Consider the following 26,478-nt stretch of genomic DNA (forward strand, 5'->3'; position numbering starts at 1 on the left):
TAAACTAGCTAACTGTATATAAAGTAGTATAAACTAGCTAACTGTATATAAAGTAGAGTAAACTACCTAACTATATATAAAGTAGTGTAAACTACCTAACTGTATATAAAGCAGTATAAACTAGCTAACTGTATATAAAGTAATGTAAACTAGCTAACTGTATATAAAGTAGTGTAAACTAGCTAACTGTATATAAAGTAGTATAAACTAGCTAACTGTATATAAAGTAGAGTAAACTACCTAACTGTTTATAAAGTAGTGTAAACTACCTAACTATATATAAAGTAGTGTAAACTAGCTAACTGTATATAAAGTAGTATAAACTAGCTAACTGTATATAAAGTAGTGTAAACTAGCTAACTGTATATAAAGCAGTATAAACTAGCTAACTGTATATAAAGTAGTATAAACTAGCTAACTGTATATAAAGTAGAGTAAACTACCTAACTGTTTATAAAGTAGTGTAAACTAGCTAACTGTATATAAAGCAGTATAAACTAGCTAACTGTATATAAAGTAGTATAAACTAGCTAACTGTATATAAAGTAGTGTAAACTAGCTAACTGTATATAAAGCAGTATAAACTAGCTAACTGTATATGAAGCAGTGTAAACTAGCTAACTGTATATAAAGTAGTATAAACTAGCTAACTGTATATAAAGTAGTATAAACTAGCTAACTGTATATAAAGTAGTGTAAACTAGCTAACTGTATATAAAGTAATGTAAACTAGCTAACTGTATATAAAGTAGTGTAAACTAGCTAACTGTATATAAAGTAGTATAAACTAGCTAACTGTATATAAAGTAGTATAAACTAGCTGTTACCTTCACCGCTGGCAAACACTCTTTGCATTGTACTACAATGTTAGGGCGCTTGTCTGCTTTCTGTATGAAGTGTTTGCAGACATACCAACCTGCAAAAACTCATTTAAGGAAGTTTCGTTCCGGGGGGGGGGGGGGGGGTTACACTGGTGTCGGTCCGGGGGAGGGGTGCGATCGTTGTCGGTCTAATAAGCAGCAACACAGAGCTATAAGGACACTTTGCTCTCACACACGCTGCATTTATAGTCACACATATACACACATGCGCAGACACTCTCTAGTGTGCACTCTGCTCACTCACTCCAGATTCCAGGAGATTGAGTTTTATTTGCGGCTGTCAGGGAGCTGCTATCAATATGCAGGAGATGGGATGTCTGTGTTTGTATTTCCAACACATGAACGTATTCTTCTGTGCCTCTGACATGTTGCCGAGTCTGACTGAATGGCACATGACCAAAGACAGCATCAGGATCTAACTTACATCTCTGAAAGGAGGAGGTTGATATGAAAAAACTATTTGATAAATCCGAGCTTTTGCTGCGATTTTTCAAATGTAACTAAAATTGTAATCATGGAAATTTCCAAAAGCAACTGTAATTTAATTACGCATTTTCTTACAGTAATGTAACGGATTACAATTATGTAAATTTTGTAATTAAATTACGTAACGTAATTTGTTACTCCCCAACACTGGTTATATATAATAATATATCACTACTTTTACTGTAATACTGCATACTACATCACTCATAATACTGCAGTACTTTTACTGTAATACTGCATACTACATCACTCATAATACTGCAGTACTTTTACTGTAATACTGCATACTACATCACTCATAATACTGCAGTACTTTTACTGTAATACTGCATACTACATCACTCATAATACTGCAGTACTTTTACTGTAATACTACATACTACATCACTCATTATACTGCAGTACTTTTACTGTAATACTGCATACTACATCACTCATAATACTGCAGTACTTTTACTGTAATACTGCATACTACATCATTCATAATACTGCAGTACTTTTACTGTAATACTACATACTACATCAAGCTTATAAAACTTTATTTTTATGTTACTTAATTGATACTTCTGCTGAAGTAAAGGAACTGAATACTTCAACCATTCCATAGAATATAGTTCCTGGGATTCAGATCTCTACAATCTGGATTTATGCAAAATAAGAAGAAGTTGTTTTTGGTAACATAAATAACTCTTGCTCTTAAGTTCTTTAGCTATATCTCCCTGTTACTGTCCTTACTACAGTTTGATAAAACTACAAGAGAAACACCTGTAGGTGTGCAGTTATACAGTCCACTTGTTACTTGTTAATTCAAACCTTCCAGCCGATCAAACTGATAACTCTCTGTTGCTGTGATATAAAGAAGGACTTTTGAAATTCATATCATCCCTTTTATTGAGATGCACATTTGCTTACTGTTTATTTTCAGTGATTTCTAACAGCAAAGCTTATGAATGCAATGTTATTGGATGGCAAACGTGCACATTTTGGATTCCCTGTGCTTTACATTAGCACTAAATGCACCACACAAAGCCACACAGACAAAGAGCAACCTGCCTTTCACTTTTTTCCCTATCTATGTTTATGAGTGCCGGGGCTTGGCTTTCAGATGCAGCCTGATCCGACTATGACGTACTTTAATCCTAATTATGGACAGATGTGTTGAAAAGTCATACAAATGTGATTCCAAATCTACTCAGAGATGTGTTGATAATGGCTTTTTCCTTTTTTTATGTTTGTGAATATGAGGTGCAAAGCATCAGCATCACTTCCTTATTCTTCTTTCTCCTCAGTGGTGTGTCACCTGCCGTGTATAAATGGCGGCAAGTGCAGCGCCAGGGATAAATGCCAGTGCCCCCCCAACTTCACCGGAAAGTTCTGCCAGATGCCGGTTCAGACCGGACACCAGCAGCACCAGCAGACAGCAGGTGGCTACAGTCAAACTCAGGTTCACTCTACACACACTCTGCCTCTGACCTACAGCAACGGCCAGAGCCCTGGTAAGTGAAAAGGGAATACTGTGATACCAGTTCTTAGAATGAAAGACAAAAGTTGTTGTGTGGCCTGTGAAACGGTAACACTTTCCTATTTCTTATCAGTGAACTTCCTCTGAAAGGACGCATGTGTTAGCCCATTTATTTTAAGTCATGTATTGTTAAAAAGCTGCCTGGAAGATTGGGAAATGCAGAGTTCACATGTCTGAATTACTACAGCTCTTGAGGTTGGTCAGCAGTCATGTGAAGTGTGTATGATTTGTAGTAAATGAGCTAAAACGTGTTAACAGTATAAACATAAGCTCTGCTTCTTACTGCGGTCATTGTAACAGTCTCCTCAGTCTGCATCGTGTTTACTGGATTTTACAATTCGTTTCTTTGCAGTTGGTTCTTGTGCAGTGTTAAAACAAGTATTGAGACATTTATAATAAGAGCAAGCAGTACAGTGTGTTACAGTAGCTATATGTTACCTGTGAAAGGTCTAAACTTTATTGGTAAACTGGTTTTTGGTTGTTAAAAAGGACACTGCAGTGCACTTCCATTAAATTTGGGGGCTTACTGAGACACATTCTCATTGAATTTCATTAATTCTATTGCCATTGATTGATTGTTGGTGAAGGGACTGAGCATGCTACCACTTCTCAGTTGTAAAGTCTGTCAGAGAGACACAGCTGTATGTAGAAAAAGCAATCAAGGCAGTCGGCAGATCAGAGCACAGTGTCAGCAGGATTAAACTGATGTGGACTCTAATTTAATAACAAATCTCAACTTTTTACTTCTGAGAAAGTGGATGTGTTACTAGCATGTATGAATCAGTTCTTTCTAAAGATGAAGTAACAATAACCTGTAGAAGTTGTACATTTTCATAACTTCTCTTTCCCTTCAGCACAGCATAATGCTTTTTGTCAAGTGAGGAAAATGACTCTTTTTATATACAGGTAACATCTCCACTGATTTATTACACTAAACTAATCAACACTGGTTGATTTCATATTCATAGATTTTTTTGGCCTAGTTAGTTGTGCCCTTTCCATAATTTGACATTTAAAAAATGACGATACCAGTACCTATCCAAGTGTACTTAAAGTGAAATTGATACTTACTGAGTACTTCATTCCATACTAATTCCACATTTAGTACACAGTCTTTTATCCAGTGTAACAGGTGTGTAGTGTAGACACACTTTAGAGTGTTTAGGTAGCATCTTCGCTGCTGAACTGCTAAACTTGCTATCTCAAATTCACCATGACTTCTCCACCACAGACAGGTTGTAGCTGCTGTGGCAGTGAACTAATCACATGTTACATTAAATCAAAGAAAGATTGTGTTGATTGACTGTGAGCAAGTCCATACAAATAGTCATATTTTCTAGCTGTGGGTACAAAAAGGATGGATTGCAGGTATCATTTAACAGGAGACGTTTCCATACTACTTGGCTGAGTGATAGCTGGCACTGGCCTCTGTTTAATGCTCAAAGGTGCTGACATATAGAAATTACTCTGAAGGAGCAGTACTGAGGCTGCTTTATGTTATATGTCATTCAATTCATGAATATATTTTGACCTATCACCTAAAAAACAAACTGATAAAATTGCAATTGCTTCTTTAGTTGGAATTAATTGATATGAATCATTGAAAAAGTATTAGAAGCTGAGATATTGTGACTTTTAATCCCTTGTATAGGTCAAGCTCTAAAGTCACTGGATACTACACTTCCCATAATGCAACTTCGTAACTTTTATTAGACCCTTTCTCAGAAGTTTAGTGTATAGTTTTTTTAAGTCCAAGCTGAGATAAAGCCTGATGACATTGCTATGACATCATTAGAGTTATTTTCTTAACCTGGTCAAAGCTGTGCCAGAGCCACCAATGGCTTTCATGGCATCTTAATGTGTAACAATAATAATAATAATAATAATAATAATAATAATAGTGTATTGTAACTTTCCTGTGTATCATCAGTGTTCAGCCCAGGCATTGTCAACATCCACATCAAGCATCCTCCAGAGGCGTCTGTCCAGGTCCACCAGGTGTCTCAGCTGGACAACTTCCACAACAATGGACACAAGGTGAAGGGTTCCCAGTCCGGCTCTTCATCCACCAGCTACACCTACCACCACACAGAGAGCAGCCAGAAGATCCAGCACCATGGTTACAACATAGTTTATCCCAGTCAGCATGGCTACCAGGTTCCCCAGTACCAGCCCGTCACCTCCAAGAACACACTGGGCCGCTGCTTCCAGGAGACGGCAGGGAGTCAGGTACAGCGACAGAAATGTTTGCCTTTTGACAAGAATGTGTGCATGCATCTGTCAAACTGCAGTCATTAGTTTCAATCAACAAAAGCTAAAGTCATTTAAGTCATTTTGAGCATTTTGATACCATTGTTATGTACAGTTACCATGGTCACAGGTGTTTCTCATCTATCATCAATCACAAGCTTAGTGGATAAAGCACTGTTTATTTTACTTATACAGATTCACATGCATGGTGCTCCATCACAGTAATGAATTCATTCTGTCTTTCAAATGGTTCCTCTTTATTTTGTTTCAGTCCTGGAAAAAAAGGTCATCATATATTTTCTTCATTGTTTTCAAAAATTGTAATAGAATAGAACAGAATAGAATAAATAAAATAAACGTTATTGTCATTGCAAAAGAAGTACCCAGAAATTTGCTGTGCCGTGCCTGAATATAAAAAATAGAAAATAGACAGTAATAAATACACAAACACACACACATACACACACAATCATCACAAAACAATAAAACAAACTGGCTTTTTTTGGCTATGACATGATAGCTAGCATCTTAGCAAAATGTTTAATAATCAAGCCCTACTGTAGTTTAACAAAGCAAATTTAAGCTGGGCTCAGACTACAGCAGTTTTGGGCCAATTTATCTCTGATTCAACCCTTGTGACAACAGGAGGACAAGTCTGGTCTTGGACCTTGGTCAGTACTGATGTCATAGTAATGTGAAGGGCTTACAGATCCATTCTTAAACCTCCAGAAATGGACATTTTATTGTTTTGTTGTGAATCCAGTATATAATGGGGGCAGGTGTCCTAGCCCTAATCCTTTTACTGTATATAAATATAACAGCATGCACAACATTGGTAACAAATTAATATATTATTATGGGTATTGTAACTGTACTATTTTTTCTATATACTTTGCTTGATCTCACCTGTAACTTGCCACGTCAACAGTCAGTTCAGGCATTTACATGCTACCTATAAGATGTGAGAGGTGTGATTTCTGTCTTCCAATATAAAGGCTGTTACAGGCTGTGATGTCAACTGCAGAAGTGTGTTTTTTTGCTGTCACCCAACCAGTCATATGAAAACATTGTTATCATCCTCATTTCTGAACAAGACTTGTATGCCCAGATTAGTGAAAAAAACTTGAAGTACAATGTCTAGAATAGGCTTGTAAAATTGACACACTTATGGTGCCAACATGAAAACAATACAACTTCAAGCTGGGTGGCTGGAATTGATATCAAGTCCTGTAGATGAGGAATGCAAGATAAAGAACACATTTACTGTCTGTCTGTAAAAGATCCATATTATTAGGTTTAAGCAAAAGTAATAAATCACAAGTCACTCCATCACGCTGGTCACATTTTGCACAGCAGTTGTTTCTATAAAGATACGTGTTTGTTAGTTGATGAAGTGTGAAGAGGATGAGAGAGATATGTAAGTGTCAGTCTGACTGATAGTGGATGGGTTTATGCATGTATCAGACATACACGGGAAGCAAAAAAGGATGGAACACATTATTTTGATTAAAATGAAAATAACATTTCATCCTCTTCTATCACTTTCTTTCTCTCCATTCTGTGCTGTTGCCCATCGGTATGTGTCAGTGTGGAAAGGCTCTGCCAGGTCTCACAAAGCAGGACCAGTGCTGTGGGACCATTGGGACATCCTGGGGTTTCCACAAATGCCAGAAATGTCCAAAAAAACCATGTAAGTACAACTGTATTTCTAAAGGCTTTGTTCAGGTTTCTTGTCTTTTGGGACACCTAATTGATTCATTTCTCTTAGGAATATCTGCATAACCCCCATGCAATAGGCAGGTAATGGTGTTTGACACTGAACATGTTTAAAGGGATGTTAAAGAAGCAGGAAGATGGCAGGATTATATACTAAGAGGATATTTAAGAAAAATATGAATAAAACAGGGCCAAAAATGAACTCTGGGGAATTCAACAAATAAGCTCAGCAAAATAATATTTCTGAAACACAAGATACTCATCCAGCAGTTCCATAACGTAAATGTGCAGTGTGTAAGATTCAGTGGCATCAAGTGAAACAGACTTGATGTAATGTATAATCACCTGAACATAAGAATCGTAGTATTTTCAGTACCTTAGAGTGAACCTTATATCTACATAGGAAGAAGGTCCTCTTCCACTGCTATGTTTCTTCATTAGCACAGAATAGACAAACCAAGCATTGGCCTTTCACATTTTTCAAAGGTATTTGCAGCCACCATAGATTCTTCTACACGCTTGGAAGGTAGGTTGCAATCTGTAACCTCATCGCTAGATGCCACTAAATCCTACCCTGGAGCCTTTAAGATTAGTCTACTAGGAAACAGCTGTATAGTGTCTTCTATAGTTCTGGAGCAGCAGAGTCAAGTCTGAGAAAAGGACCCAAAAGATGTCATAGTGATGCCATCAGGGTTATCTCAAATTGGGCTTGGAGACTACACATTTTCTAATAGAAAGGCTGTGTTACAAACTGAGGGTGTGAAGTTTTAAAGACATGGCTGTTTGCCAGGCAGGGAGTGTCTAATGATAATGCAGTGATTTGGATTCTAGGAAATATTGGATCCAGGGAACTTAAAATGACAGACAGACCAATGTCTGGCTTGAAACCTAAACCTTAAAACGTGTCTTAACGCAGCTCAACGACTGTCTCTTGCAGTCTTTTTCTTCAGCTAGCAACGGGCAAAATAAAGATGCTGAGCCAGAGCAATTAGGAAACTTTATATTATCCTTGTACTTCTATGGGTATTAAAAGACAGGTGACTTTCACCCTGGGAGTTATTTCCAGAGAGGAAAAGCACTAAATGCCTTGGTGGCATGCGGTGCCGGCCCCTGCTTCCCGGCTCTTTTTAGAGAGGTTGTTACCAAGCCGAAGTGTGTGTTTGTGTGAGTGTGAGGGTGTGTGGGTCAGGGAGGGGGTTGCCAGTCTGAATGAGGCTGTGCTTTTTATGTAGTAGCTGGCTATTCAACCCTACTCCCTTTATAGAACTATGGAACTTCTCTTTGACGCCAAAGCTATTGGATCTAGAACATGGAGCTCCGGAGTAAGAACTACAGTATTTCCCCCCTTCAACTGAAAAGAGGGGTGCTAGACAATTGTAGATAAATAGCCTAAGAATAATTTCATAAATAGCTCAAAACGTAAGCCTACTATATATAACCCAAAATACCCATATTGCTAAAAAATCAGTATGTGTACAATATGCTTGTAACAGTGCAGTCAATATTATTTGCTCTGACTATCTACTACTCTGATAGGGGTTAGCATGAGTTATCACTGGGTTATCAGGATTCACACTGCATAGAGTTGCAAAGTGAGAGAGATTATTTCGGACAATCAAGGTTTTCAGAAGTCCTATTAATTTTCTGCATAGACAATGACATATGCTACCAGCCATGTGGAGTACTTTAAGGCAAGGCTAGAAATAGTTAGAATACTTTTGAATTATTAGTCCAAAATATGAGTAGAAATGTCTGGTTCTTTGAGTAGTTGAAGGGTCATGAAACGTAAGGAGAAAAGTTAACTACCACTTCTGAGGTAAATTTCTTAAATAAAACTAAGCTGAAGCTTTGTAGAAACATGACAAGTCATTCAGCATTTTTCTTGCATGTCAGAGTGTAGAATATTTGATTCTATGGACCTTTTATTCCAATCAAATTTAAGATGGCACTAATTCAGTAAAAGAGACAGATTAGATGAGTTGTTAACATAAAGTAGCATGTCGTCTGCATACAGAGGAAGGCGATAGTCAGTCTCAATGACTAAAATTACAGTGTGACGTGTGTCTCCCTCAAACTTTACGCTGCCAGTTTGTAATGCAGACTTTCTGTGATAAATTTATAGTGTTCATCCCCAAGCTGAAATTACCTTGATGAAGTCACACTGATGCCTTTCAGAGGATTATCAGAGCCAAAGAGCCAAAGTGTGTTGTAATCACCATGAGGAGTAAGGAAGGAGACTGCTGTGGTTTTTATGCATTAGGAAAGGTGTGACAACCTTAATTCTTGATATCTTTTATATAGAAGAATTTCACTCAGTTAAGAGATTTTGATATGATTTTGGTCATAGTGCACTTAAAATCCTGTTTACCAGTGGTCCCTCATGCCACACTCCAGCCCACATGTCTCATAATCACCATGATAACATTTCAGCCTTGCTATTTACACATTTCAGTGGGACTTGACACAAAGCCAGAGGTTTTGTCTTTCCCACTGTTCCTCCTCTGGAATGGCAAGGGCACAAGTTCAGGGTTTTTAAAAAAAAAATTTACAGTGAAGTGTGAAACAGTCCATTGTGCCATGGAGACACTGGTAGCTGGTAAATGCATTGGCTTTATGGGTCGAACAAACATTGCCTTGTTATTTCCTGTTAAGCAAAATATCAATCTGCTTTCAGGTATTTGGGTACCAACTCCCCACTGGTTCCTTTGTCCACCATTACAGCAGGGCCTAGTCTCCAACATGCAGCAGAGATTTACAAGAGTTTGACTTCGGTCTGAGGGTTTATTGTGAGCTACTGGCTGTCTGAACAGCTTTCAACATTCTAGACTCCTGCTTTCTGAATCTTTTCACTTCACTGTCTGACATTAATTATTCTTTATTCATTTATTTCTCTCTCTCTCTCTCTCTCTCTCTCTCTTTCTCTCTCTCTCTCTCTGTGTCTGTCTGTCTCTCTCTGTCTGTCTGTATTTCTCTCTCTCTCTCTCTCTCTTTCTCTCTCTCTCTCTCTGTGTCTGTCTGTCTCTCTCTGTCTGTCTGTATTTCTCTCTCTCTCTCTCTCTCTGTCTGTGTCTCTCTCTCCCCCCCCCTCTCTCTCATTCATTCAATCCCTTTTGTCAGTTTTATTCAAGACACTTTTTTCAATAGGAGGGTATGAATTAAAGTTAATATCAATGCAGTCATTCTTTTAACCATCATATTTTTAATTTCTTTCCTTTTTCCAGTTCTGCGCTGGTTTCAGTTTAGTAATCTTGTAAAGTACTGTTTTGAATAAGGTATATTAATATTATTATGAGGTGGAGGTGCTTTATAGTTGTGTGAGATATATCTTATATATAACTGCTCCTGCTGCTGATTTGCATACACATAAACTGTAATTGTTTCCTTTTGAATCTCAACCACAAAAAAAAAGAAATTTGAGTGGTGTTTTATTTATTTTTTTAACCAAGGTCTTTTTCTTTATTCTCTGCTCTCTTCATTAACAAATGTTGGCATGTCAGTTAAATTACAATGTTTTTTCAGCAAGCTTCATTGACTTTCTGTAAGTAAATGTACTCTTAATGGCCACTTCATTAAAAACACCTGTGCAATCTAATGCAATCCAATGCAACAGTTCTGCCATAAATTCTATTTTTAAGAAGCTTATGCATTTTCAGTTTTTGTTGGCGTTGTCAGAAAGGTGATAATTCTACTTTATGTGTATTGTTTAGCTCATTGTGGGTGCTGGTGGTGTACTGGAGTGCATTATATTGAAATTCCTACTGTAATATTTTGCCTCCCACATGTACAGTAATGGAATGCACAAAATATTAGGAACACCATTCAGTATAATGCACTCCAGTACACCACCATCACCCGCTATGACCTCAATCATAAACACAAAGTAAATTTATCACCTTTCTGCAATGTCAACAATAGCTGAAAATGTGCAAGCCAAATAGATGTAGAATTTATGGCAGAACTGTTGTATTGGATTGCATTAGATTGCACAGATGTTTCTAATAAAGTCGTCGGCCAGTGTATATGTCTTGAACAGAATATTTAAATACAACAAAGGTTATATAACACAACTTATATAAGACTGACACGTCATTAATTTAAATATGCTTCCAAAACGAAATGGTCTGTGAAAAAGGACATTCATAGTTAATTTACAAACATCAGGCCAAACTATGTCAAATAGTAATGGACCGTAATATAGATTTGTCTGAAAGTCTGTAACAAAATGTACCTTTACCTAACACTGACACTGAGGCAAAATAATGCATGGTTAAAAGATTTCAGTGTACTTGTCAGTCACACACATACACAAGACATGATACAATTATAGTGATGAGATCTGAATAAGAGATTAAACAATGCAAACATTAAAAAATAACACAACATGTGAGTTCATAAATAGAAAATGTCTATGAAAGTAACCTTAACATACTGTTAATATCCTGATTCATAATTAGTGTCTATACCAATTCATGTTCATAAATTCCTCATGAGTCATTAATAAATGGTTTATTAATCCTTCTGTTTGATTAACCTTATGGGGGGAAAAGACATTCACAATCACTATTTTATGGTCCAGGAGAACATTTTATAGAATATGATGAATACATCAACATGTTTGAATGCTGATTTTTGAATTGTTTTAATAAACACAGGCCAAACTTGTACATTTGCATATATAAAAATGTGTATCAGCTGCACAAACATATAAAAGTGATGCATTTTACACCATTTTTTGTGTACTGTAGGTCACATTAGGAAAAGTCTGGCCAAAATAAATGTGTATAAGGAGTTTTTAAAACTCTCAAATTAAAAAAAAAGAAAAAGTCAAATTTTAGCCAGAACAGTATGTAAGGGTAAAAAAAAAAAGTACTGAAACTGACCAGACTGATATCAGCTGACCATGTGAAGATATATTGATCACTCAGTCAGAATAAGTGATTTTAAGATTTTTGTTAATAGTCATGGAAACGTTTTTGAAAAATTATGGAGATAACCCTGAGAATTAACCATTCATTGGAAATGGTAGGTTGGTGCTTGTATGTATTTGAATATTATTATTCAATGTTTGTCTGCTTTGTGGATCAGTAGTATGACAAAAATACCAACAGATCCTAACATTTCAGAAAAGTTCAAGACTTTATCAAGATGAAACCTTCCAAACTGCGAGAGAAATGTCACAGATGATTGCATGTTGATGATAGGGTAACAAAGGAAATCGTGGCTAAGTCGAACGGAAACCTAAGAAACATGATTGTAATGTATTTGTTTATGATTATTAAACCATTCATGAAATGCCAATATAAATAACATGTTTTCCCTCTCTTCTTTCTCTTATTCTCTACATTCTCCTCTCATCAGCCATACCTCTGATCGACTGTCCTCAGGGTTATAAGAGAATCAACAGCTCTCATTGCCAAGGTAAGGACGTGTGCTTTTTTGGTACTTAAACATGCTGCACTTTGGCCGATAATGTTGTCTTTTTGTGCGTATGTAGCATCTACACATGTAACAGTACTGATGTCTGACTGCTTTAAGGTTCTAAGGGGAGTATGTCCTCTTTCCAGATGCTTCATGGCTATCTGCAGAGTTAAATTAGATGACTGCTACACTAAAAACACTCAAACAATAAGGCTGAGTTCAGTTAATTAGAGACAGAGAAATGAATACCCCATTTACAGTTTGCCACTGCATGCATGGGTAGATCCAATATCTTCCTTTTAATTTTGTTATATTAAAGCCAATAATTATTACAGATGCATGATAGTCTGACTGAGAAATTGGCAATTACAAATCAGCCTCTGGTGCATTACCACCACCCTCTGGGCTGGAACGGGGCTTACCCCATGTCAGATTTGTGAGACAAGCATACACAGTGTGTGGCTGACTGCAAAATCCTGGTTCATTAAATGACATCTGTATTTTATCTAGATATGAGACACTTGAAATGACAAGTATAAATGGGGCCTAAATCATCTGTGCCCAAAATTGCAGGTGCTTAAGCCACTGTAGAACAGTCACAGAGACACGCTGACATTCTTCATCGGCAGAGAGGAGCAGTTGTTACAAGTTGAAAGTAACAAACAGGGTAATGATAGACACGTATGCAATTTAAATGAGGTTGCTGTTACGCAGGGTAGTATTAATCTGAGGCTAAATTTCAACAAGTGTCACGTCCATCAAACAGATGGGCTTGTCTGTGGGGCATTCCTTGGGTGATGACAGTCTAAGAAACAGATATGTTCTTTGTATGATGTAAGCAGTGAAGAAGCTTTGGAATAAAATACTAGTCTGGAGCTTCACTTAAAAAAAGAATGCATTTCGTGCATAATGACAGAAGGCCTTAGAATAAGCTACTTACTGCAAACTCAGCTGGGCATAGTCCATCCACACATGAAGATCATGTGACTGAAAGCTCCAGATCAGCTACTAAATGGACCTTGAAGGGAGATTTGTTTTATCAACGGTTGTTCTCGAGGTAAAAAGTGAACTTTGAAGCTTAGTATTTTTATGTTGTGTACAAATGGGAAACAGAAGTCACCACCTGCAATGATTTGTGGTTCCTTAAAGCACCAATAGAGGGCGCTGGACTCACCTATACCACCAGTAATGGTGGCTCAGTGCCATGTTATCCATGGTGTTCGCCAGCTCTGTGGCTGGAAGCAGAAGGGCTTTGACAGGGGAGAGAGGGTCTGCTGCCGATTCGGACTGCTGCCAAAGAAGTGTGTGTGTGTGTGTGTGTGTGGAGCCCTAGACTTGGCCAAACCTAAGGAGGTGCTGGGACTCACTATAATTCACCACATCCTTTTCTTCTTATTTATTATTATCGTTTTTCTTACAGCCCCCACCTTTCTTTTACTCTTGGAACAGCAGTGTGTCCACTTGGATCTGCATTCTGTTTGGTTTGGAGATCTGTGTTTGTGTTTTTTTTAAGTACATTTAGAACTTTTTTATTTTTGTAATGAATGAGTTTTTAAGTTTAGTTTTTTATGTTGTAGTTTTTTGTACAATCATCAGTTCAAAGCACATTCAAAACACTGTTAGTCAAGTTCTGTTAAAGTCAACAGTCTGGTTTGAAATGAGCCGTTCACAGTCTTGTTATGTCTGACACTCTGAAACGCCACTTCTTCATGAAATATGTGATAGGTTTGATTTTGTTTTACTTATTTATTTATTTTAGGATGGGGGCAGGTTTGGGGTAGACACACTCTTCCGTGAAATTCTTACTTAAAATATAACATTTTTATAAACATAGTTTTAAAGAACACGCTGTCAGGAATATAACAATATGTCTAATGACATGGGGTTCCCACTCAACAAACATCAATTGATTGATTATAAACTAACATATAAAAGTACTCTACTTCCATTGGTGACCAACTCCAAGCTGTCCACACAAGGGGGTGACCTACATGGAGATCTTGTCCAGTGCATGAAATGTGGATTGTTTTGTGTATAGTCGATGCAGAATGACTGATAACTGGCTGTCCACAGGGCAGATGATGTGATGTACTGTCTGACACACACCCTGTGCTCTAATCTTGTTTACCTAGTTTTTCCTGTCCAATGCTGTAAGCCTAAAAAAGCTTGTACGGTAATAAAAGTGTCTCAGATTTTAGTAACAGGATAACGTGGAGGACCTAACCAATAGAGGACCAACCAAGTAGGCTGTCAACAGCCTATTAAAAAACATACTAGTTGAAAAGCTTGTGTTCCCTTTCACCTATAAACTGGATGTCATGGTGGGATACAGACATGAGTCACAGTCTGTGATATGAGCCAAGTGTGTTCTCACTGAAGGAATTTGATTTTCTAAAACTCAACATATTTCATAGTCGAGTTTCAAAACATCAGAAGTGAGCTGGGAAAAGACAAAAAAAACATTTCTCATTTCTGCAACATTTAACATGCTAGAGGTGTTGCTCTAGGGATGACATGGTCGGTCTGGCGGTTGGGCCACTACTTTGGTCCAGAATGACTCAATCCAACAACTACTGGATGGATTGCCATGTAACTTGGGGCATATATCTGTGGTGCCAAGACCATAAATCTAAATAACTTTGGTCTGCAGACGTTTTCTCTAGCGCCACAATGAAGTTGGTATGTGGTTTGGAGTGAAATGTCTCAACTAGTGGATGGATGACAATGACATTTCAACGGATGTTCGTGTTCCCCTCAGGATGAACTGTAATATCTTTGGTGGTCCCATAACTTTTCATCTAGCAGCATTATCAGGTTAAAATATCTGCAAATAACTGCAATTGGACATTTCTATCAAATAGCTAATCAGTATATGTTGTGGTGAACTGATGGCAAACTGTGGGTTCATTACAGTGACAGTAACACACACTGTCATTTGTTACATTGGTAATATTATATATATAGCTTTAAAGAATAAGGCTGACATTATTACATTTTTTACTATTGCCAAAAAATTAAAACATGGGCTCACAAATGTATGCTTTCAGTTTAAGGAAAGGATCAGTAATTTCCTAAAACAGCTCCTGGCTGCTCTAATTTTCAGTAAATGTTAGTCAGGAGGAAATAGGTTATTTGGTGCTCCAGTTTCCCCTGGTGCAGTTGTCATTTTCTCGCCCTGCGCTCACGTTGTCTAAATAGCAAATGCACTTGCACCAGTCGGTGCACCTATGGGCGTGTTGGTTTCAAAATGAGGTTGGTCAGGCACATTGGTGGCGCGTTGCTATTTTGAGGCAGAGGAAAGCGATTGAGCTACTAAAGTCACTGGTGCTTATGTTACTGTTATTTAAAGGGCGCATTATCCAATATGCTCGTATATAGGGAGGTATATAGGGGGGTATATAGGGGGTATATAGGGGGGTATATAGGCGGGTATATAGGGGGGTATATAGGCGGGTATATAGGCGGGTATATAGGGAGGTATATAGGCGGGTATATAGGCGGGTATATAGGGGGTATATAGGCGGGTATATAGGCGGGTATATAGGGGGGTATATAGGCGGGTATATAGGGAGGTATATAGGCGGGTATATAGGGGGGTATATAGGCGGGTATATAGGGGGGTATATAGTGGGGTATATAGGCGGGTATATAGGGGGGTATATAGGCGGTATATAGGGGGGTATATAGGGGGTATATAGGGGGGTATATAGGGGGGTATATAGGGGGGTATATAGGGAGGTATATAGGGGGTACATAGGCGGGTATATAGTGGGGTATATAGTGGGGTATATAGGCGGGTATATAGGGGGGTATATAGGGGGGTATATAGGCGGGTATATAGGGGGTATATAGGCGGGTATATAGGGAGGTATATAGGGGGTACATAGGCGGGTATATAGGGGGTATATAGTGGGGTATATAGGCGGGTATATAGGGGGGTATATAGGCGGGTATATAGGGGGTATATAGGGGGTATATAGGCAGGTATATAGGGGGGTATATAGGGAGGTATATAGGGGGTACATAGGCAGGTATATAGGGGGGTATATAGGGAGGTATATAGGGGGTACATAGGCGGGTATATAGGGGGGTATATAGGCGCAGACACTGTGCTTGTTACCACACGGACGCGCAGCAGCACACAAACATGTAAAACATTAATTAATAAAAGGACACAATATGAATTCGTATTATGATGTACATCAACATATTAAAAATACATGTGATATTAGTTAGTCATAATATTTATCAGATTTAATTAATTGTAAAAAAAAAAAAAACAAATTAAATGAGAATGAGCCTTCCACTGTTTTTTTCTTTTTTTTGGGAGGGGGGCCAGCACCTTGGAGAGCGCTGCTGTGGACAGTCCTAACAATCTATGAAAGTCTGTAGCCTCTGATGCTGCACAGAGCACAGTGCCATTACGCACAGCCACTCACTGTTTATTAAATCAGCTGATGACACCAGACTGCTGAAGTGTAACTACACACACCTCTACACTCATCACACTGGTTGGTTATATCTCCATATTCTTCCTTTATATGAATGAAATGTGAGGTTAGCAGCTCATCAGACAACTTTCCTTTCAGCAAAAGTAACTCATGTTATATTATTGAAACGCATTGCTGGGTAAATGCGCCGTTATAATAGCAATCCATGTGTCAACAGTATTGCTACATATCCATTAAAGTCATGGCAACATCGTCTGTAAGTTGATTTAATTGTTAGAATGAACATAGGTTACATGGATGTACCCAAAACCCACTAATGTTGAACACTTGTCTTTGCTGATACTGCAGGCCACCAAGGGACAGCTTTACTGTTAGCTACCTTCTCTAACTCTACATGCTGTGTAAGCTCTTGCCTTATTTCATGGACTAATATTGATGAATGGTCCAAGCGTGTTAGGGGTTAACCCTTAAATTGGCAATAAGTAGGGTTTTTTTAACCATTCAATAGCCTGTAATGACCTTGATGCATCTGTCAGGGCTTGGTGTACAGATCAATACCAGTCCAGATTCTCTGATATATGCTCTGTGAGATCTCTGTCTTTAGTTGTTCAAATGTTTGGGTCATTGACAAAACAATCTCAACTTAAGGTCAACTTAATGCCTGCAGTCTTAATGTCAACTGTAGATTTTAGACTTCCGATTTTTCTGAACATACTTATAATGATCGTTTAGGGCTATATATGAATAACAACAACTCATGCATTGACTCAGAGCTTTTAACCATATCACATGGTGTTCATCTTCATTGGCATGAAAAAGTAGATATTCATACTTCTACAATTCTAATTAGTCCTAGCAATATGTCTTTTCGGAGCATTTGTAGTCCATGCTGGCTTAAAATTATGAACTAAGAAAAGAAGGGTTAACTCACCTTTTGCATTTGAGATGGGTTGATTTCAGTTCAGTTGCTGTTAGCTTGTTTTTGCTTATCTCAGAAGGCTTTACCTGGTAGATTTGAGATGGCAACCCTCCTCAACAACTAATATGTCTTTAATCCTAGACAGTATGATGATGAGCATGATTTCTAACTAGTGAATAGTTTCATTTTATTTGTTTGTTAAAATACGAATACTAACCTTTGTCTATGAATATTTAAAAACCACAACAGTAGGGACTTTACAAACCAAATTTGCCACCTGGCTTGCATTTAGGACTGATCAATGACTGTTAGCTGAGCTGACACATTACATAACAAGACAAACTTACAAAATGAAAATTCTACATTACTAATTAGTTGAATAGCCGTTCCATACCTCTGATCTGTTATCCCCTAATATGTAAATACAGCCAGCAGCAAGTGACGGAAGCAGCGTTTCTGAATGCACTCATGTAACTTTACAATACTTAAACGGTTAACTCTATCTATGGAAAAATGGCTGTGATTAGCTGGATGGCCGTTCAGACAATCTAACTTGACCAATAAGTTTTCATGTATGCGGAAATCAGTTTAGTTTAATCAATGACTACCTCAGGAAGAAGTGAGGGTGGGTGGTGGAATCATATTTCTATGAAAGTGCAGATATCGTAACTACAATGTGCCAGCACACTGATTTTATCAGTAGCTATGTCACCTTTTGTACAGACTTGGTAATTCCAGGAAAATCTGTTAAAGTGTATCCAAGTAATAGGCACTGGGTTACACAGGCACTAAAGGCCCTCATGAATGAATGAACGAGAGAAACAAGGCATTTCATGAGGGGAATTTAGTTGAGAAGCACAGACTGTAGCATGAAATCAATTGTGAAGTAAGGAGTGCAAAACAGGAAAAGCTAGAGAGAGACTTGAGTAGGCCACAAATAATAATATGGGGTCTGCTTGAGATGGAATGTACACAATCACTGGAGCTAAAGCAAAAAGTAATAGGAGGGTGGATCCAGCTGGCACAGGAACTTAATGAATTATATCTCAGGTTTGATGTTCTGAATTTTGCAAATGAATAAATGTTACCAAAACCAAGGAGATGCCATTGATTTTAGACAAAAATCCATACCACCATAAGTATTTGGGAACCGCCATCAAAAGTAAACTGTGCTTTGACAAGAATAATGAAGTCTTATGTCAGAAGGGTTGACAACACTCGTTTTGCTTTCGAAAACTAAGGTCCTTCAATGTTGAAAGACCTTGTGACCCTAATGACCATGTTTTACACATTTTTAATACAGTCAATATTTTCTTTTATTTTCTTTTGTTGGTTCAGAAATCTATGTGTAAAAACTAAAAACACTCTGTCTGTCTGACTCAGTGATTCACTGTATGGTGAATCACTGAGTCAGACTGGCTGGTCTAGCCCTGCAGAAAGCCCATGCCATCTATCTTATGTTGATCACCCACTACACTCTGAGTTCCAGACTCTCCCCCTCAGGTACCTATTTCAAGATACAGAGGATTAAAACTACCAGGCACAAGCACTCATTTGTACCAACACCTATTAGCTTGTCAAATTGGTTGGCATTCACACTTTGTTGTAGTAATACTTTACTGTAATGCACTTTACTTTTTACTTCTGTATTGTTCTTTGTGCTGTCTATTACTGTGTTGCTTTTGGCCTGTGAAACAGTTGCCCTCTGGGATCATAATAAAGTTGAACTGAAAGTGAACTGAACTGCACAGATATACTATAAGCAGAAACACAGGGCCAGAAAAAAACAGCATTTTATTTCATGTTCCAGCTTGGGTCCCAAACTGCCCCAAGGCTCCTGACAACTGTATGTTTACAGCACCACTTTGAGAAGGAAAATACACTTAAATGTCCGAAACAACATTATTAAATCTCTTAGTGAGGTCTTAATGTTGAAGTGCCCCAATTTCACTTCAGCAGGCGTAAAGAGTGATGTCAAGTGTAGCTAATAAATAAGGCTTTGAGGCTAAGCAGCACATATTTTACTTTTTTTCTATCAATCAATCTTTATATATATGTATATACAACAAATCACAAAAGTCATCTCAAAGCTCTTCACATATAGATTAGGTCTAGATCGTACTCTTTAATTTAATTTAAAGAGACCCAACATTCCCATCTGCCTAGACCGGTTGAGGTTGAGGCCTTTGTATGATTAAAAAAAAAAAAAAGATTAGAAATGTTTAACCGACATAGGGATCTGGAAAATATGCAGTCCTGAGATACATGTGCTGATACATGTTCTATGAGATGAAGTGAAGTATTGAAAATATCTGTGTCCCATCTCATGCTATGTGAAGAAAATCCCTGAATTGATCAAGCTTTTCTTTAATTCCTTGATGCACAGATTTGGATGAGTGCCAGCTACAGGGTGTGTGTCCGAATGGAAACTGTCTGAACACCTTGGGCAGTTACAGGTGTATGTGTAAACCTGGCTACATCCCCGACCCCACGCTCACCACGTGTATATGTAAGTCCTACAATCCAACATTTCTTTCTCTCGTCACTGTCTTATTCATTACCATCTGAACCCAGAACATCCAACAGTGAAGTGCCAGACTGAACAGAAATCCTATACTGACTGAAATGAATGCATTACATTTGCATGCTGGTCTATGACATGGAGATTTGCTCATTCAAAAGCTTTCCTATATGATATTTTCCATAACAGAAGACATGGGAAATACAAGTTTCATTAATTCCCCCTGCCACCTGTGCCAAAGTTACAAGCATATCAAGGGCTGCTAGGAATGATGCAAGTGTGTGTTTAATGGTATGCATATGAATACAATGCATGTATGAAAGCACGGTGTTTATTTCATAATAAGATTATCCCTCAAGCATGTACTCCAAGGCAGAACATATAAGGAAACACAGTATATCTCATGTCTGTCATATAAAAGGTGTAGGACGGATGTCACAATTGGTAAAGTGATCAATCTTAAACATGATTGATCACAAGTCTCATTCAGTGTTGACCCTTTGTCTTGATACGCTGTGAGCATGTGTTCCCTGTTTTTGCAGCACTGTAGGAGAGAGAGAGAGAGAGAGAGAGAGAGAGAGAGAGAGAGAGAGAGAGAGAGAGAGAGAGAGAGAGAAGTGGGGTTGGTGTTGTGTCTTGGTTCTTTTGTATCTTGTTGCTAATGAAAGCCAAGTGTCCATTAATCAGCATCAGGGCTTAATTCAAGGGGCTCAGCAGAGGAGACTTGAAAAATTCATTATTGTTACAGCTGACTTCCAACAGCTGTGCAAGCATACACCAAGTACATAGCTCACCTGTGACTGAAAAAAAGCCATGATTTACTGATTTACATGATCTTCTTTATATTTACTGTGACCAAAGCTAGCTGAAGAGGAGTACCGCTGACGTTTAACACAAAACAAATCTGATTTCTTTTGGATTTTTTGTAAACATGATGGACTTATCTAAGCTCCATCCATCATCCATCCAATGGCATTTCTGCCATTTGTTTGGGTCCGGACAATGATGGCAACAGTTTAAGGCTGTTTTTGCAGCCTACTTTGCTCCACCAAGCTGGGAATAACTGCACTGATCCGTGCTATTGTGGTTGTGCTTGGTGGCAGGGCGGACCAGCCCCAACCTGTGACCAACCACTCCTTCAAACCACCAAACTGTTTGGCTGAACACACGTGTGGCTGTACTGGCAACATTTTTAAGAGTCTCGCTGTGCTGAACTCTCAGCACCCTTGAGGCTTGTAACGGAATCTCTGTGGTTTGGAGTTCAGTTTAACCCATGCTTTCCTTTTCATTCTTTCATACAGTATGTTAGCCACATGTGAACTGGCTCACATTCAAAACTTGGTACTGATAAACCATCAGGAAGCTTTGTTGTGTAGCTGTTCCATTAAATCCATTTAAATATTGCAGAGGAAGAGAACAAGAAGCAACAGCCACAGTGAGTTGTTAGACAATGATCTGACAACATGCCAACACACAGTCAACAAAGTAAACACATTTTACCTTGTTGTGCTGTCCTATGGAAGGCTCCTCTTGTTACAGTTGATGTAACCCAACACATTTACACTCATTCACACCTGGAAGCTGCCCAGTATGATAACAGTCTGACCTGCTGCCTACTGAGCAGCTCCACTGGGACAATTGGGGTTAAGGGTCTTGCTCAAGGTCACCCTAGTGGTGGTTAAGAGGGTGACAAAAGCGCTGCCTCCCACCAAGATGTATCCAGTCAGTCCTGGGATTGAACTGTGTTGTACAAGTAATAAAAGTCGTCGTGTGCAGAATTAAAAAAAGAAAACATAAGAGAAAAGTTCAAATCCTGCTTGAAGCCCACTGTGACACCCCAAGTCTGACATTTTGAGCGCTCTGGAGTGGGTTTTCAAGGATTTCTCTGTATTAAGGTTTTTCCGTCTTTACCTAAATCCTGATCAAACACCGACTCCTTCATGATGAAAAGCATAGTCACTGCATGATACCACAACCACCATGCTGTTTTTTTGGCACAGCATTAAGACCCAAGAGCTTAATTCTTGTCTCATCAAACCACAGAAACATTTTCCTCATGCTCTCACAGTCCTTTAAGTGCAGTCTGGCAAACTCCGGGTTGGCTGTCATCTTCCTTTTACTCAGGAGTGGCTCCATCTACTCACTCTGCCATAAAGGCCAGACTGGCAGAGTGCTGCAGGGATAGTTTTCCTACTGGCAGGTTGTCACATTTCTGCAGACGAACCCTGCAGTGGGTGGCCATTGAGTTCTTGGTTACCTGCCTGACCAAGCGAGCCTCTCCTTGCCTATTTACTCATTTTGGCCAGATGGCTTACTGTAGGAAGAGTCTTGGTGGTTTCAGACCTCTTCAATTTCACAATAATGGAGTTTACTTTGCTCCTGGGAACTTTAAATATGAAAGCATTTTTTATACACTTCCCCGGGACCGTGCCTCGAAACAATTCCCATTCTGGAGGTCTATGTCAAGTTCCTTGGACTTTTTTTTTTTTTCTTTCATCTGACATACATTGTGAAGAGTGGGACATTGTGTAGACATATAAATCATATAGCCATATGCCCTCTAAGTCTAAGTTACAATGGACTCTAGGCACTGATTATGAGGAGTCAGGAAGCATTAAAGGAATAGTTTTGGGAAATATACCCATTTGTCTTTTTTCCAAGGGTCTGATGAGATGATTGATACCACACTCATGTATGTGCATTTAGTATGAAGCTGGAGTCAGGACATAATTAACCTAACTTAGCATACTGAAGAAAGGGGAAACCACTAGCCTGTCAGCACTTCTTAAGTTGACCAATTGACACATTTGATGATAGAAATGTAAAAAAAAAAAATCCAATGTGGTTTAGGACTAGTTTCAACCTTCTCATCTCACTCTCAAATAAAAAGTGAATTAGTGTACTCCTTTATGGCTCATTGCTCATTTGCTTGATTGTGTACCCATTCATTTACCTTACATAATGAAGGGATCTGAGAGTCCTCTCTTTCTATTTTGACAATATCATTACAGCACTTAATCTTCCCACGTGACTGAATTTCAGCTGAATTAAAATCTTCAAGCTTCAGCTGCCTTTTTACAACAGTCAGTCCCCGTGTTTTGAAATTTGATTATCTGTTGAGTAAATAGGTCAAGTATTTAACCAGTAATTGAAATGATTTACTCCAGGTAGCATCTCTGGCAAAAAAAGGAACACTTGAACTGAACATTCTTGGGTCCCCTTGGAGGTCATTACTTTTGTCTCTGTTCCACTAAAAAACATTTCCGGTTGGCATTTGTTTGCGAAGGTGTTATGATTACACCATAAGATTTGGAAAACACAAGCTAAGCCAAACTGTCCTGCATGCCAGCGCTTGACTTTCATAGTGCATGAAGCATTGGCATGGAAACATAGATTTCTTTCTTAAAACATGCAGTCTGTGTTTTGTTGTGTTTAATGTGTTTCTGTGTTTAGCTTTAACTGTTTTAATGCGTGTCAAAAAAAATGTGGTTGCCTGATTTCTCACTGTGATATATGGATTTTTATTCATGGTGTTGTTTTAGGAATATGTTTAGACTGTGTTTGTGGCAGACTTTTGTGCAGGTGAGAAGGGAAGGTTGCTTTGGTGAAGGGGACCTCTTTATTTCTTCACTCTCTGTCCTCTCTTTCCCCTCCATGTATGTCTCCTACACTCTGGTGCGTCACTTCCTATGCCTCCCCTCCTCCTCCTCTCTGTCCTCCTCCTGCACTCCTCTTCAGCCAACACGCCTGCCATCCAAGAGGAGAAGGGGGCTTGCTTCCGTTTGGTCAGCTCAGGGAGACAGTGTTTGCACCCAGTGTCTGCCCAGCTGAGCAAACAGCTCTGCTGCTGCAGTGTGGGCAAAGCCTGGGGTCCTCGTTGTGACAAATGTCCCCCTCCAGGAACAGGTAAGGCCCCCAGCCACATCAGACTTTTATCCCTTCTCAAAGCGAACTAAAGTCCAAAACATCAAACCAAGCACCACACAACACTACCTCACTTTAATTTGGCCTTGCAAATCAGCAGACATTTATACCTCATTGCATCTCAGAGGCATTGAGTTCTGCCCAGTGGTCCAGTGTCCTGCAGGACTTTGTTAACAAGCCACAGGTGTAAGGAAAACGAGTACCATATTTCTAGTCTGTTAAGCATGCTAGCGCCTCTAGAGATGCCAATGTCAATCTGTTGTTGTTGGGTTTTTTGGTCAGTCCACCACTTTTGTCCACACTGAAATATTTTAACTATTGGATGGATTGACATTAAAACTAATGTCCCAACCTTTTCTGATCAAATTCACATGAAGTGAAATGGGGTAAAAAAACAACATCCACTTGATGTGTCAGCACAAAGTTTTTGTGGTTCCCAAACAATGAATCCTAATGACTTTGGTGATTCCCTGACTTTTCGTCTTCAAGCCACGATGAGGTTGACATTTGTGGTTTTGAGTGAAATATTTGTTGGATAGATTACAATTAAATGTGGAAACCATTGGGTCAAAATTTTTACTTGTCCAGCATTTATTTATATATTTTATTTATATATATTTTATATTATATTTATATATATAATAGCTGCAGAAGTAATGACATTACCATTAGCCTCAGCTGTACTTTGTGTTAAGTGCTAAACACGCAAAACTATCATGCTCAACATTATACCTACTACCCATCAGCATGATAGATTTGTCATTTTGGGCATGTTAGCATGCAGACATTCGCATTTAGCTCAAAGTGCAGTCTAACACAGCCACTGGCATGGCTGTAGACTCTTGTTACAAAACATATGAGTGTATTATTAAAGTGGGTTTAAAGTTACTAAGCAGCGCTCTTTCACCAGAAGCTCAACATGTTCATACCACTGCCATCCAAGATGTAGTTTGATGAAAGATTATTGTAACAGTAGTAGGACAGTAGACTATGGAGACAAGTGTCCAGACGTACAGAAATACTTGGAGGTTGAGGCAAAGCCCAACATTTCTTGCTGAATGATTGACCCAATTTTCTATTAATGAACCACAACAGCCAATATGTGCTGCCTCAAACATCTGCAGTGCCACATGATGTTCATCTATTGCTGTGTATGTTTGAAATTGGTTGGTTTTTAGCCCTGCCAGTGAAAACTCTCAGTGGGTAACACTGCATAACAAAATGATGTCCAAAACTAGACAAACCAGCTTTAAAACTTATTTTAGATAATTATTAGGCTACTGTGTAACCTGTAATGATTTATGAAGTCTCTTACAGTGGCACATTTGTTGACAAGCAAGGCCACATGAAATTACTGTTATTCCATCATCAGGGAAATGTTTTATTTTTGGGGATTATACTGTCGTAACTAATGACAGAGCCTGTCACTACATATTTAGAAGAAGTGTTATTTTAAACTGAATGTGAACTGATCAGAATAAGGGCGCAACATAGACCTTGACATATTCAGAATAAGAAGGTTTTACTGTAGGGTTTCTCTCCTAATGAAAACTCACAATTTCTTATAGTCAGGTGAAGTTATTATCAAGTATTATGTGTTTCAAACCTGATGTACTTTTAGTGTAACAAACTTTAAACTGGTACAATATTATCTAACATCTATATTGTTTTAAAAAGTTTTGTTTCCAGCACCCCTTACTAAAAAACAACTTCATCTTTCAGAACTCTGCACTTGAGTAAAAGACAGGAAATTACCAAAAAGAAAAAAGATACTACATGTGTTCCATTCTTTTATCTCTGATACTTTCTATCTGCATGGGTTTCACAGCTTGGCTAATTAGTTGCTTTAAGATTACATTTTCAATAGCTGCAACCATTCACTTTTGCTACTTTCCTGTTTGTCTTTAGTTAGGTACTTATTGTTAGTTTTGGACAGTTGCAAGTAGTTACATCTCTAAGATTCCTGTATTGAAATGGTTTGGTTGTGGCACCTTTTGTTTTGTCAATAGTATGATTGGTGGAAATGTGTTTGGAGATTTAAGTGGAATACGCAGTGTATATTTTTGACTTTTTCAAGATCATGTCTATTCATATGTCATCCTCATTATAACTTCAGCTTATCATAATAGTGCTAATAAGATAGCTTGAAAATCAATATAAATCTATGTGATGGTAAGTCCTTCAATGCTCCTTTTGTACCCTTTGACCTGTTATTTCCTTTAAAAGGGTTACTAATATTTTTCACAGCTTGAATGAACTGCGTATTGTTTTCCGCACTGAGGACACGGGACTGGGGAAGGGGGTTGCTGCTTCCTCATGCTTACAGTTACACAAAAATATTGTACCATTGCGGGTGATGAAACCAAGCCAAGCATTCCATTACGCAAGGG

General features: G+C 38.4%; 1 protein-coding gene across 1 annotated transcript in view; it reads left to right on the plus strand.

The window, feature by feature from the left end:
- ltbp1 (latent transforming growth factor beta binding protein 1) overlaps positions 1-26,478 on the plus strand; it is a 137,781-nt gene that overhangs the window by 63,744 nt on the left and 47,559 nt on the right. The window contains exons 7-12 of the mRNA XM_053333628.1: positions 2,657-2,863; positions 4,820-5,118; positions 6,727-6,829; positions 12,214-12,273; positions 20,030-20,152; positions 23,903-24,070. Coding sequence (XP_053189603.1) covers positions 2,657-2,863; positions 4,820-5,118; positions 6,727-6,829; positions 12,214-12,273; positions 20,030-20,152; positions 23,903-24,070 — 960 coding nt within the window. The remainder of the gene's footprint in view (positions 1-2,656; positions 2,864-4,819; positions 5,119-6,726; positions 6,830-12,213; positions 12,274-20,029; positions 20,153-23,902; positions 24,071-26,478) is intronic.

This window comes from Scomber japonicus, chromosome 14 (assembly GCF_027409825.1).
Source record: "Scomber japonicus isolate fScoJap1 chromosome 14, fScoJap1.pri, whole genome shotgun sequence".
Taxonomy (NCBI): domain Eukaryota; kingdom Metazoa; phylum Chordata; class Actinopteri; order Scombriformes; family Scombridae; genus Scomber; species Scomber japonicus.